Here is a 14,156-nt window from a genome sequence, read left to right as displayed (position 1 = left end):
AATTTTCCTTGCTACCTCATAACTGTAATTTTGTTACTGTCATGAGGCATAATGTGAATATCTGATATGAAGGATATCTGATATGTGACCCCCCAAAGGGGTCCAATCCACAGGTTGAGAACGGCTGGCTTAGAGGTAAATAAGGAGGTGGTGGTGGAAACAGGAAACAAGAATGAGAACAAAGCAAACCCAAAAGCTTTTGTGACCCTCGCTAAGGTACTATGTGACAGGACACACCCCACACACTCGCTCCACCTCCTTCCCACGTAAAAGTTTTATTCTTTGGTTACTATCTCAGGAAGAGTAAATAAACATTCACTTTGTATTTTTTAAAAAATTTATTCGTGATCTGTACATGTGATAAAGTGGGGCTTCATTGTAGATCTTTAAAGGTAAACAAAACAAAAATCCAAAGTAAAAATGTATAAATACAATATATATTTTCTTACAAAAATGGGAGATTTACAAAATATACATACTGCACTGTCTCTATTTTACAAATTTCACATGCACTTAAAGAGATAAAACACAAAAGATGCCAAACCTGTGTAGTGGCAGCTTAAAAAAATTCTGACAGGTGAGATCACTTTGAAAGTTTAAAAAATACAAGATCACTTTAATTGTAAAAGCAGCTCCATTCAACTGAACAGGACACATATGAAGTAATCTGTCCTCCCGACAATCCCCCCCTGGCTGGCATTAAAAACTGCTCTGAGAAACTGAAGAACATTGCAAAATTGGAGGACAGTCAGTGTCAAAGGTAGGGTAAAGGTCAACTCCCATGATGCTCTGCTCAGCTTTACATTATGCCAAAGAACCAGACTTCTATTGCAGGGAAAAAAAGAGAAGTACACGATTTAAGATTAATAAATGTAAGTCTTCTAGCACATTTCAAAGAACTCCAGAATCACTTTGAAGTTCACCTTCCCTTAATGACTTTCTTGAAACCTGACTCAAACTCTCCTCTTCCTTCGCTATCATTCCTCTTGCCCTCGCCTCATGCAACCAGAGAGAGAAAGGGTCAGCTCATGTGTCTGATAGATAGATGTTTACATCTCTAGAACAAGAAAATGAGGGCAAAATGCTTTTAAACCTTTAAGTTAAAATTTTTGTCTTTTATCTTTACTAATGTGAGCGTTATGTCTTGAAAGATACAAATTAGGAAGGGGAGCCAGGCCTGGTGGACCATGCCTTTAATCCCAGCAATTGAGAGGCAGAGGCAGGTGGATGTCTGTGAGTTCAAAGCCAGCCTGCTCTACAGAGCCAGTTCCTGGATAGTCAGGGCTACACAGAGATACCCTGTCTGGAGGAAAAACAAAACACAACAAAACAAAAACAGCAAAAATCCCAAATTGGACGGAAGGAAGGGGGCAGAAAAATCAAAATTTGGGTTATGGGGGCGTAGAATGGGAGGAGATTTCATTAAGCAAACGAGTCTATTAGATCATGTGTTCTGAATTAAATCTGTTTAAAACAAATAACAAAACTCCTAGCATTTCCTTTATCCAAGTCAGAACGTGTGCCTGAATGGGTATGAAAGCTGCTCTTCACTCTTCCTTAAAAAGGAATGTTTATCTCAACCAAATTAACAACCAAAGGAAAACCTCGGATTTCTGTGGCTTTGCCTGTAAAAGCTGCTGGCTTCACAGTTAGGCCTTTCCTCAGGGAGACACTTTTGTTTCCCGCTTTGTCTCTTACAACAAAGACAAGGGGGGTGGGATGGGGTGTGTGTGTGTGTGAATGCGTTCCTGTTTTGAAAAGCAACAAGTCATGACTTTTTTTCAGGGTATGAAACCAAATAAAACATTCTTTTTCTCTCTGCCTTCCCTAGAAAATGAAAAAGTAGCAACAAATTAAAAAGTAGCAGACTGTATCTCCCACTCGCCTTCTTGGCCTCCTCTTGAAAACCAACTTCACGCTAGGACTCTAGCAGGCAGGGCCCGGCCTTCCAAATGCTTATTTTACTAGACTTGAAAGGAGTAGGGAAGGAAAAGCAGGCGGGAGGGGGCCCGGGAGGAGGACTGTAAGGTCTGACCCTGGAAATTAACCCATCTGGGCTCCAGTTTGGCCCCAGTGAAAAGAGATTATGGTTTGACCACCACTTGACAAGGGCACCGCAGGAGGTCCCCCCCATCTTGGCCACAAAGCCTAGGCTACAGACAGAGCGGTATCACCCTCCCCTCCCAGCCCCCCTTCACTAGAGTGAGAACAACCACTTGCCTTGCAGCAGGGGATTGGACTCACAGCCCTGGCTCATCTCTGGCGCCTGAAAACCTCACCAGTCTCTCTCTCTGCTGGTCTCAACCTTTCCCTTAGGCCCTAGCCGGTCCATATCTTTCACAGTTAGCATCGTCCTGCAAGTCTTAGCCAGAAGTCTTTTCGGCCACTGCCTTTGCCTTTTTTCATCTGGGCCTCCTCTCAAAACCATCTCTCGCCCCAAATCTCTTCTCACCTCCAAATAACTTCTCACTTCCAGGTTAAAGCTCAGTGGAGGGGGCAGGTAGCTTACGGAAACAAGCCCCCACCCAGCAGTTCTCTCCCTACCATGCCTCTCCTCCTGTAAAAGGGTAGAAGAGGCAAGGGTGGGTAAGGACCGGGGCTCATACCGCAGTTTCCCCCTTGCTGCTGTGGCTGAGTCTGTGGTAGAAGCGACGCCATGACTGCAGGGTCTTGCCCGACCAGATCCAGAAGCCCGTAGTGATGCCCACGATCATGGTCATCAGGTACTTGATCATGAAGACTGTAAAGTCGGGGCTCATGGGAGAGAAGTGGCCCGGAGGGCAGGGCACAGCGTAGCTCTTGCAAGTCTGCAGGAGCCAGGTGCGTTCCCAGTGCTCTCGGAAGGCCTGCTCATAAAAGTAGCAGGCCAACACGATGGTGGCCGGCACCGTGTAGAGCACGCTGAAGACGCCGATGCGCACCATCAGCTTCTCCAGCTTCTCTGTCTTGGTGCCGTCGTGCTTCATGATGGTGCGGATGCGAAAGAGAGACACAAAGCCGGCCAACAGGAAGGACGTCCCGATGAAGAGGTAGACGAACAAGGGCGCCAGCACGAAGCCCCGCAATGCATCCACACTAGACAGGCCCACGTAGCACACTCCACTGAGTAGGTCACCATCCACCTGGCCCATGGCCAAAATGGTGATTGTCTTGACCGCTGGCACAGCCCACGCGGCCAGATGAAAGTACTGCGAGTTGGCCTCGATGGCCTCGTGGCCCCACTTCATGCCAGCTGCCAGGAACCAAGTGAGGGACAGAATGACCCACCAGATGGAGCTGGCCATACCGAAGAAGTAAAGCACCATGAAGAGGATGGTGCAGCCCTCCTTCTTGGTGCCCTGCGCCACCGTGCGGTAGCCATCGTCCGAGAAGCGCTCCACGCACACGGCACGGTCCTCTAGCAGGAAGCCTGCCACGTGCGCCACTGCCACCATGAAGTAGCAACCCGACAGGAAGATGATGGGTCGCTCTGGATAGCTGAAGCGACGCATGTCCACTAGGTAGGTGAGCACCGTGAAGAGCGTCGAGGCGCAGCACAGCACTGACCACACACCCACCCAGAGGCGGGCGAACCGTCTCTCCTCTTCTTTAAAGTACATGAGGCCGTTAGCACGGCCCGGCTCACACGGGGCACCGCAGTCACGCTCACCTAGGAAGCGGTAGCCCAGGTAGGGGGGCACCTTGAGCTGGCGCGGACACGAGAAGGGGAAAGACAAGCGGCCTCTGCCATCTGAGGGGGACATCGCAGTGAAAGGTGGGTCTGGCAGGTAGGGAGCAGTAGGGTAGGCGGTGGGACTGCCGCCCGCGCCCCCGGAGCCGTCGGACGTGTTCTGCCCCACGCAGATCTCGCCGGCACCGTGCACTGGGAAGTTCTCGCAGCGCAACCGCTCTGGCCACTGGAAGCCGAACTTGTTCATGAGCGCCTCGCAGCCCTGTCGGGCGCGCTCGCACAAGGAACGGCACGGAGGAATGGCTTGGTCGAGCACGGTGCACACGGGTGCGTACATAGAGCATAAGAAGAAGCGTAGCTCAGGAGAACACTGCACCTTTACCAGAGGGTAGAACTGGTGCACCTCGAGGCCCGCGTCCTCTTGGTTCGTGTGGCCCAGCAGGTTGGGCAGGATGGTCTGGTTGTAGGCGATATCCGTGCACAACGGGATGGAGATGGGCTGGCAGAAGCCGTGGTCCGGTACCGAGATGCCTTTCTCGCCGTGATATGGCTGAGCCCGGGTGTCCGTGGGCAGCGCGCCCAGAAGAGCAAGCACCAGGGCGCAGAGGCCCAGGGGCGAGTGCGACGCCGCCGTGCCGGGGCCCCGCATCGCCGGTCGCGAGTGCAGCGGCGTTCTCAGCTGGAGGAAAAAGACGAGGCGCTGGGGAGAGGCTTGGATACAGGGAGGCGCCGCCGCGCCCGGCGCATGAGAGTCCTCCCGGCGCCGGGGCCGGGCCGTGGGCGGCGCGGAGCCGAGGGTGCTAGGGTGCCTGCACAGCGGGGGCGAGGCCGCCAGCCGAGGGGGCGCCGCAGCCGCCTCCGCGTGGCACTCACGCAGCCGCCGGAGGTTCAAACTCCTGGGCCTGGAGTGGGGGATCGAGGGAAGGGGTGTCGCCTTACCCTCCCCGCCGAGACGTAACGGTGCGGCTTTCTCTGCGGCGACGAGCAACAAGCTTCTCCGGTTACCCTTCAAAGTTTGCCCAAGTTTCTCGAGCCCCGGGCGCACGCCGATACGCACGTCCCCTAAACCGAGCCAGGCCTCCGCCAGGCCAGCGCCCTGCGTCCCTGCCTGCTCGCCCCGGCCGTCGCCTCGGTGGTGCTGCTCCGCCTTCTCTCCTTGAGGCCCCGCGGGCCACTGCAGCCGCCTCTTCTGATTCTGGAGCCTCCTTCAGTCCTAGGAAGGTCGGCCCCAAGTTTCAAGTCAAATGGCTCGTTCTCGCTTTGAGTCTGATCGGTGCTCGGGAGGTAAGAGCTGGACAAGCTGGTTTTGGAAACGGAGTTGCACGGAATCCGAAGCGCCGAGGCCCCTGCACCCGCGGCCTGCCTGCACCCGGCCTCTCCTGCCCCGCGCAGTCCCAGCCCGCGACTCTCCGCGTCCAGCACCGCCCGCCAGGGAAGGAGCGCGGAGTAACGCCTGGGAGCCGCACTGGTGGCTAGAAGAAGCGTCGGGCTTGCAGGGCTGCGGGCCGCCCCGCCCCCTCCCCTCCCCCCATTCACAAACCACTCCGGGGGCGGGCCCCGAGCCCTCTGGACATCCAATAGCGCGCTTTGTTTTCTCTGTGGACCTGTTCCGATTGGGTGGAAGTCGGAAGGGGCGGCCGAGGAAACAAGGAAGGCGGTGCTTAAAGAGCTCTGGGCGGATTCCTGAGGGGAGGGGCGGGGGACTGAGAGAAAAGTTAGGAAAAACTTTTACCCAGAATTTGCTCAAGGGAGAAAAAAACGCACCAGAAAGGGAACTTGCCTGTAAGATTGGTTCCTCTTCCGGGTACCCTAAAATACACATTTCCGAACAAAAGGGGGCATTCGCCGAAGGCTTTGGGGAGAAGCTGAGAATAGTACAGCACCAGGGCAGAAAGACGTGACCCGGAGTCACGTTAGCCTTGCCTGGCAGGCGAGGGCGGGAGAATTTTGGTTAGCATCAGTATGAGTCGAGAAAGGGGTGCGACTAAGAATCGTTTTTTCTTCCCCTACCCCAACCGACCACGTGAAGGCACAATTCCCTCTCCCTCCCCCAGTTACAAAAAAGGGGGGCATCCTGGAGGGAGAAACCCGAGTCGGCCGAGGGGCGGACTTGTGGCGGGAGGAAGTGCAGACCCTCGGAGGAGAAGGCCCAGAGCTGGGGATCCGCTGCACACACGAGCCTGCCACCCCTCCCGGACATACTGCTGGGAGCCTGGGGAGCCCAAGAGGCTCTTTTTTTTTTTTTTTTTTTTTTTTAACTCCAAGGCAGCTCTGGGGGAATGCTTATGAAAGTAACCTGAGACCGAGGGCCTCGGAACTCTGTACGATTTACAGAGCGCCTTCGGTTGCCCCGTTTTCCTTTTTTTTTTCTGAGGTGTGTGGCCTTCAGGGACCCCTTCTTCGTTGCAGAAGCAACCATTTGATCTTTCCATTTGGAATCTACATAGAAATGTTTTAACGCGCGTTAGAAAGCAGGGCATTTGCTAATTAAAGGGCTTTCGAGACACAAAGAGGGGTTATTTTCCTTGTGGGGTAGCATTTTCTGATTGGCAAGCTTTCTTTTGTTCTTGGTCAAATCTTAACCCCGCTCCAGGCACTGGGCGCTCGTGCGCGTTGTCTGATTGCCCCGACCGGTCAGAAGTTACTAAGGGGCCTCTGCCCTCTCACAGGAGCCAGCAAGAAATATCATGAATACTATGAATTCCCATGCAGGAAAGTGACAAGTTGAATCGTTGAATCTGTCTCTGCAATCATTTTAAACGTTTTTTTCCTGGCTGAGTCCTTCTGCCTGTCTCACTTGGGTGCTGGGGTTTGAGGAGATTTTGAATAGGTCGAATGTTGAATGCCGGCAGAAGTAACTCCCTCTGGTATACAGTTTCTCCATCTAGGAAAAGGTTGATTCTGAAATCTAAGACAGTTAATTAATTGGATTCCCTTTTCTCGATGACCTGGGCTCCTTTTAATTCTTTTATTTACTTTACCTCAGAGGTTCATTGAGCCCCTTCCTTCCACTTTAGAGTTCTTCATCTTTTGTGCTCCTGTTAATGTTTCTGAAGAGCCCAGCTCCATGGAACAAGGTGGTGTCAGACAGTTGACATACTCCATCTGACCAGTTTCCTTCTAAGCTCAGTTTACCCTTCACACCAATCCCCAGCCCCCTTTAGAGTATCTGCCTCAAAGTAATAAAGATGAATAAGCAACGTTTTCCTTTTTAAAAAATATACAGTCTTCAAGACCTCATCTTCTGCTTTCTAAATTATTGTTCCTATTACCTTCAGCTGTGCTGTGTTGATATTTGTGGGAAGATGTTTAAGACACTGGGGGCTGTTTTGCTTTGTCATTGAAAGTGTGGGTGGTGGAGTTTAGATTCCTTCTCCCCACTGAGGTTCAAGATGCCCTCCTTTTTAAGACAAAAATGTCATGCTCATACATCAGATCACTGACCTAACTCATATCTGCTAATTGAGGGAGAAATACCAAGCAGTGTCAAAAAATATGAAAGCGGACAGGATAGAGCACTGCCTCAAATACAGCGGAAACCAGCCAGCGGATGAGCTGCTCATCCTTAGAGTCCCAGACAGCTCTGATGTTAGGCAATAGGAATAATGATGTAGCAAGAGGGGGTGAGATGAGCCGGTATAGGAAGAAATGAAATAGTTCTAAAGCAGTCTATGCACGAGGTACAGGAAACCCATCCTAAATGAGATGTCACAGAGGTGAGTCCTTTCTCTCTGTCCCAGGCAGAGAAGAGCAAAAGTACTGGAGAAGCAAAGGTAGCGAGCTAGGATAAGGAGACTGTTTAAAGGTGATTTAAAACAACAACAACAACGGCAACACTCGGCCTGGGCTTGGAGATGTCGCTCAGTACGGGGCAATTGCCTAATGTATAAGGCCCTAGATTCAATCCTTCACACACACACTAAACAAACAAAATTAAATAAATAACCTCGATCCCAAATTACTCCAAGAAAAAGAGAATGAACTGCTTGTGCCAGGTATGGTGGTACACACATGCCTTTAATCTCAGTGCTTGAGAGGCAGAGGCGGTTGGATCTCCATGAGTTCGGGGCTAGCCTGCTCTACAGACAGCTCCTTAGTGATATTCTAATTCAAAACAAAACTGCGCACATTTGCGCCAAAGAGAGAGAGATCTGCTTGTGAGACAATGCTGAAACTTTCTATGCCTGCCTCATGTCAAATGCTATGATAAAAAAGAAAAAAAAAAAAAAGAAGGTATCTTTAGTTTTGAGATGCTATGGTTTCAAGGAGCCATGCCATAAAGCAGCAGACCAGAAGAGGTAAGTTCACGATGTAAGGAGCCAAGTCTGTTTTAGGCTCTCTGACAAGTGAGGCAATGTTGGTTTACACTCTCCCTGGGATTAATTTTCTTTCCAAACAACACCTTCCACACCCAGCTCCCAAAGCTGGTATCTTCTTTGGAAAGCCAAGGGTGGAAAATTTTGTAACTGTCTGCTGCAAAACTTCCAATTGTCCCTGCCCTTTAAAATAACAAAGGCCTTTATTTCTTCACATCATAGTCATATATGGCCTCAAAGAAAGTGGTGGTAGTCACTAGCTCCATTTTTTTTTTCCAAGTACTACTTATTTTGGCTAGGTCCCAGGTTTATCTAGCTGAATTACATTCTGATGTCAGAGCAGATTTGAAAATGGCCACGTGGTGCCACAATCCCGTTCTGGTAATGAAACTCTGGCTGCAAGAATCCATGGAAGGCCAGAAAGGCACCTTGGAGCACACACCCATCTTTCTGACCTCTCTTTTGCCAGACATTTTGGCATTATAATGAAGATTTGAGATATCTAATTGCCAGGTGGCCACCAACTTGTGTTCATTTTAGTTTGGGTGTTGACTTGTTCTCTACCCAAACATTTTTATCTTTAAATTACTTTCAAATGTTATGGAAGTTAGAGATGTCCAGATTGAAGACAAGGAAGGCCACTAGTGCTGTAGTGGTGCTCACATTTGGTGGGCGGGCAGAGGTGCTTTATATCGCAGACTCAGTTACTGTATTTGTTGGACCAACTTTTTTTTTTCTTGACCAAGAGTTTTATGAGTTACTTATGGTTGTATAACAAATAGTTCCCAATTTAGCAGCTTTGAAAGAACAAATACTTGGTATCTACAGTTTCTAAGTGTTAGGAACCTGGGTATACTTAGCTTGGCCTGGCTTTGTGTCTGTCTGCTCATTGCAAGCAGGGTTAGTCATGGCTTCATTGAAGCTTGCTCTCTCTCTCTCTCCCTCCCTCCCTGTCTCTCTCTCTGTCTCTGTCTCTTGAGACATAGTTTCTCTTTGTAGTTCTGGCTGGCCTAGAACTCAACTCGGAGATCCACCTACCTCTGCCTCCCAAATGTCCCACTCCCAAACTCGAATAACATGGAGCCCGCCTCAGGCTTTTACACACTGGTGGTCAAAGCCATCGGTTTCCTGTCATTCATCCCTCCCCTAGCACACTCAAAATATGAAACTTCGTTCAGGGTGAAGACTCAGCAGGAGAGAGCACTGGGAGTGTGGGGGTAAGAGAAGGTGAGAGTTGGAATGCCCTGGACTGTGGCACTCACAAGGGAAGCTACAGTCTTCCTAATCCCAAGAGTCCTTAGGTTACCCTCACTTAAGAGGCAACAGGGATGAAGCAAGGTGTGAAGATCCCAGTGGATGGATGTTTGGAGTGCTTCTCAAGGTGATTACGAGGAAGGTTATTTCTTGTGCCAGAGAGTTGTGTAGCCAGGACACAGAGAGAAACAGCTCTTGGCCTGCTGGCCTTGCGGCCCAAGAATGAGAACACAGAGCTGACTGGCTACAGTATCTGTTACTGTCAGAACAGAATCCTGACCCTGGAGGACTTTTCTCAAACACAGTTCTAGGAAAAGCCTCTGGGTGCAGGGAGTAAGGCACTCCATGGGGACCCTGTCTACATTCAGAGGACAAAGCCTTTTCAATACAGTCTGAGAGAGACTTGGGCCATCTGGTAACAGCACTGTAGGTAATTGCCACCTGCATCTCAGTGCCACTCTGTGTGGCACTAAGGTGTGGGCTGAGTGCAGAGGTGGCCAGAGCAGACTGGCTTGGTTCTGGTTCTCACTACTGAATTCCTGTCCTGCCTCAGGCCAGTCACCTAACTTCCCTAGTTCCCTCCAGTGTGTGGAGAGGATTAATGGTGTAAGAGCTGTAAGGTGCTTATGACCCAAACACAAGAAAATCATCACAACAGCATTCTGGTTTAGTTATGGGATGCAAAGCATGAGATGAAATAAAAGGCCCATTTAGCAGTGTATCTGTGGCTTGGGGTCTTTGCTGAAGTTATATATATATGTGTGTGTGTGTGTGTGTGTGTGTGTAATATATATGTATTGTATATGTGATATATAAAGTGTGGCTATTTGGATGCGCAACACATAATATATTATATTATAGTATATATTATAGCAGTATGCTAGAGGATGTTTCTAATGATTGCCTAGGAGAAAAACTTTGGTCTGCACTTTCCCCAATTTCCAAGGTATAGATACTGCTGCTATGGTGGCTGACCCAACATGTTGTCAGTGAGCTCGGAGTTGAAAAAATGTGCACACAGGAAACCCTTGGTGTCTGCTCTAGGGCACTAACGGGCTTATAGAGCTTCTCTTCCAATTGCTTTGAGCATCCAAATAGTCACATTTTAAATATAATGACCACTGCTTGTACTGTGCCAGGTGCTATAAATACACTATGTCTAATTTCCTAACAACCCTGGGAGATTCCTGGTAGATGCTCCCTAGAGAAGCCAGGCCTAGACTAAAGCCAAAACCTATACAGCGGTTTTTACAAGCACTCTGTGGCATACACAGCTAATCTCTGTTGTTGTTGTTGTTGTTGTTGTTAATACAGAGAAGCCTTAGAATGTTGGCACCTAAGACTCAGGCCTACGTTAATGATGCCCGTGAGTGTTACTTCTGCTGTTTCAGCCCACTTATAAGAACCCATCAATTCACTCTAGTTTTCCAAGAACAAAGGAGTTCCTACTGCTGAAACTGCCCTAGTGGGCATCTAACCTCACTCCTGTCACTAAGGCAGGCAGGAAACTTGGTAGTTTTCAGGTCATCCCTATAAGAGAATGCAGGCCCTACCAGCAGAGAGCTGGCAGGAGAACAGCAGGGGGTGGACTCATAGTAGCAGTGGTAAATGCCCCCAAAGAAACTTCTAGAAGACTAAAGATGGGAGTTGGAACCATAGAGCTCGCACCTAGCTGGTTACCAGAATCATCTGAAGAGTGGGGTGGGGGGAGTGAAGGGAGAAAAGGGAAGGGGAGAGAAAAAAAAAGGGAAGGGAAGGGAATTCAGAAGCTTAACCCCACCACATCATGTTGGGTCAGAATTTCTGGCATAGGATTTGGGATTTAAAGTTTTTCAGAGCTCACTAGGGGATTTTTTTGTGTTAGTAAGGCTTGGGGACTTCTATCTCAAACCAGTGCATTGTCACTGTTGCTACACAGAATTTCTTCAGTCTCACAGAGTCCTTACTCTGCCTAATTTCATTTTGAACTGAAGGCTACAAATATCAAAATTGTAAATGAGCAGTGTGTGTGTCTGTGTGTAATGGGGGGAGAGAGACAGACAGAGAGAGACAGAGAGAGAAAGAGAGAGAGAGAGAGAAGAGAGACAGAGGAGGGAGGGAGGTGAAGCCAGAGAGGGTTGGACAAGTGACTGAATGTGTGATGTTAGCTTCTGAGATCTTATCTATGAGGCTCAAGTTCACTGCTGCTATTCTGAAGTGAGACAGCTGCTACTCCCACAGCTCACTTCCTCAGACCGACATTACCCTCTTGGACCACATGAACCCTGACCTCAAAGACTGAGTCATGAATAGATAATGTGACAGAGCCTGGAGGTTGTCTGTCATGAGACCATTGTCCAACAGGTGTATCTGCGGATACAGATTGGCCACCTAATTACATCCTTTGTTTTCAGGAAGGTCTAATGTAAATACACAGTGAACAGAAAAGCAAAAATCAAGAATCAGGAGAAATTTGGAGGAGGCAAGTGCTGTTCAGACAACTGTGCAGGTAGAAATGGTAGCAGCAGAAGCGGTAGAAGGAACAACAGGAAGGCAAAAGGGGAAATAGGAAGGCGAGAAGTAAGGAAGGGACAAAAAAAATCCACATATTTTAAGAAGAGAGGATATCTGGAGAGGCATCTCAGTAGTCAAGAGTACTAGCTGTGTTTTCAGAAGAATGTGGGTTCAAGGTCAAGTACCTACATGGTGGCTCACAACAGGGAACCCGGGGATCAAACACCTTCTTCTGCCCTGCCCCTCCCCCAGGTATCAGACATTCATGTAAGCAAAACACCTGATCACATAAAAATAAAATAAAATAAAATAAAATAAAATAAAAAAGAATTAAAGAGGAAGAAGAGCCCAAATCACAGGGGCTGCTTCCTGGCTCTCTTCCTGCTCTCAAAATCCTACCATGACCCGATGAAACCACTTGACCACTTATCTTTTACTAAGCTTCTAGGGAAAACTCTACCAGCCCTATGCCAGGACCTGGAAAAAGCTGAACACATGGGCATCTTCTGACTTTCCTGGGAGCCCAGGAGGAGCATTTACTCCCAGCTGACAAGCCAGCTTCAGTCCTGCAGAGAGCTGTGTGCAGCCGGTGGGTACATGGCTGCCTAGCGTGCATGACTCCCGGGTTAGATTCCCTAGCACTGCCCAGGACCTAGTGTGGTAGCTTGAACCTGTAATCCCAGATCTCAGAACTTCAAGATCACACCCAGCTCATTGCAAGCTCAAGGCTGGCTTGGGATACATAAGACCCTGCAGAACAATGAGCAAGCAAGAAAACAAAACAAACCAAACCTGGGAAATATAACAGGACTACAATCAAGATATTAACTGAATTATCTGTAAAAGCTCCGCCGTCTCTTTCTCCTGGGTCGGGAGGAGAAATAAATTTGTTACGGCGTACTACCACCTTCAACATGTTGTGGGACTGCTGTCCGTCCTTCAGTAGCTCCTCTTCCGAAGTGACAGACAGATAGGAGCCCCAGTGTTTGGTTGCACATATGGTCTAGGAAGCTTTCTTTCTTGCTTTCCCAGTGGTAGACACCGGGCCGTGGGCATCCGAGATAGTGTGTTATATTGCATACATATAAACACAATAGATATCCCCTCCTTAATGTCTGTTGATACCTAAAATTTGGGAAAGGAGAGAGAGACTGGAGTCAGGGTCTCTGATACCATGCTATACTAATTAACTTCTTTTCGATGTCTGAGGCCTCCCTGTGCCTTACAGCCAACCTAGCCCTATTTGATCACAGTGTGCCCGGCCCACAGGATTGCACTTGTAGCAAGTCCACTCTAATGCTTCGGTCCCCTTCCAGCTTTGTGACCAGAGTTGGGATTCTATTTCGTTTCTCTTCTCTGTCATCCACAAAGTTGACATTTGCTTTTTTGAAATAAAATTATGCCGTTCATCAATCATATGAAATTCAGTGTGTCGGGGGAGGGGGTGGCTTTGCAAAAGGCGGCTGTACAGGGTACAGATAGGGACAAAAGACCTCGGGATCCTGAGAACCACGGGCTAAAGCACTGCTGTCTCTTCCAAATGGAACATAGACTTGGGATACATGAACTAAATTCAGTGGTATGAGGGAACTGGTTTCGGAGTTTGAAGGAAGTTGATTCTCAGAGGGGTGGCGGTAGAGGGATGAATTTTTTAAAACCTGCTTCCCTCGTTTTAAACATCTGTTAAAAGCTCCCCAAGAGGGTCTAATATGAACCCAGGGTTTTAAATAGTTGATGACAAAACAGAAAGAAAGGCTTAGTTTCTCTTTCTTAAAAAATATATTAAGTCAGTGAACTGTCTCCTCTAGTGGGTGCCAGCCCAGAGGAGGCACAGAGCATTTTTAGTCCTTCTAGAGAATTCTAAGGAAGAAATACTTCAGTGACCAAGAGACTTGGGGGGGGGGGCACTCCTGATGAATTCCACACCCTTGGCTAAGGTCCAGTCTGGTTACCCCTGAGTTTTTCCCAGAGTGCTTTGTGATATGGCTCTAATAGCCTCTGGCTCTATTTGGGAGCTTCTGGACTAAGCAAGGACTCCCTGATAGTCAGGATTCTCATGGACCGATAGTGCAGAGGTGAGCAGGTCTCTTCCCAGGGCCCGCTGACTGACACCCAACTTGTGTGATCTATTAGGAAATCCCTGTTCAACATGCAGAGTGGTCCCTTAAGGGACGCTTGCCCAAGGCTTTCTCCCCGTTCACATTTCCACTTAATCTCCTCCTTCTCCCTTCCCTGCCTCCCCCCTATTATTATAAATAGCACTTTAAACTCTAGAGCCAGGCTCTTCAATTAAGGTGTAGACAAAGTGGTTTGACTCCACTTGATTAGAAACTCTGAAAGAGAGAGAACACAAACCTTAAAACATTTGCTTTTCAAAGCCAGCGGGGCGGGGGGGGGGGGGGGGGAGGGGGAGGGGAGAGAGA

At 48.8% G+C, this 14,156-nt stretch overlaps 1 protein-coding gene across 1 annotated transcript; it reads right to left on the bottom strand.

Annotated features, from left to right (window-relative positions):
* Positions 1-323: 323 nt before the first annotated feature.
* On the bottom strand, positions 324-5,132 carry Fzd7 (frizzled class receptor 7). Its single transcript, NM_008057.3, has one exon. It carries the CDS (start codon positions 4,317-4,319, stop codon positions 2,601-2,603), a length of 1,719 nt encoding a protein of 572 aa, NP_032083.3. The 5' UTR covers positions 4,320-5,132; the 3' UTR covers positions 324-2,600.
* Between the last annotated feature and the right edge of the window lie 9,024 nt (positions 5,133-14,156).

Source organism: Mus musculus, chromosome 1, assembly GCF_000001635.26.
Source record: "Mus musculus strain C57BL/6J chromosome 1, GRCm38.p6 C57BL/6J".
Taxonomy (NCBI): Eukaryota; Metazoa; Chordata; class Mammalia; order Rodentia; family Muridae; genus Mus; species Mus musculus.
The sequence above is the reverse complement of the archived record's forward strand: the minus strand, read 5'-3'. Positions and strand labels throughout refer to the sequence as shown.

Bases quoted from the DNA above. Each gene is read 5' to 3' on its own strand.
- Fzd7 (NM_008057.3), bottom strand. From the start codon at position 4,319: ATGCGGGGCCCCGGCACGGCGGCGTCGCACTCGCCCCTGGGCCTCTGC.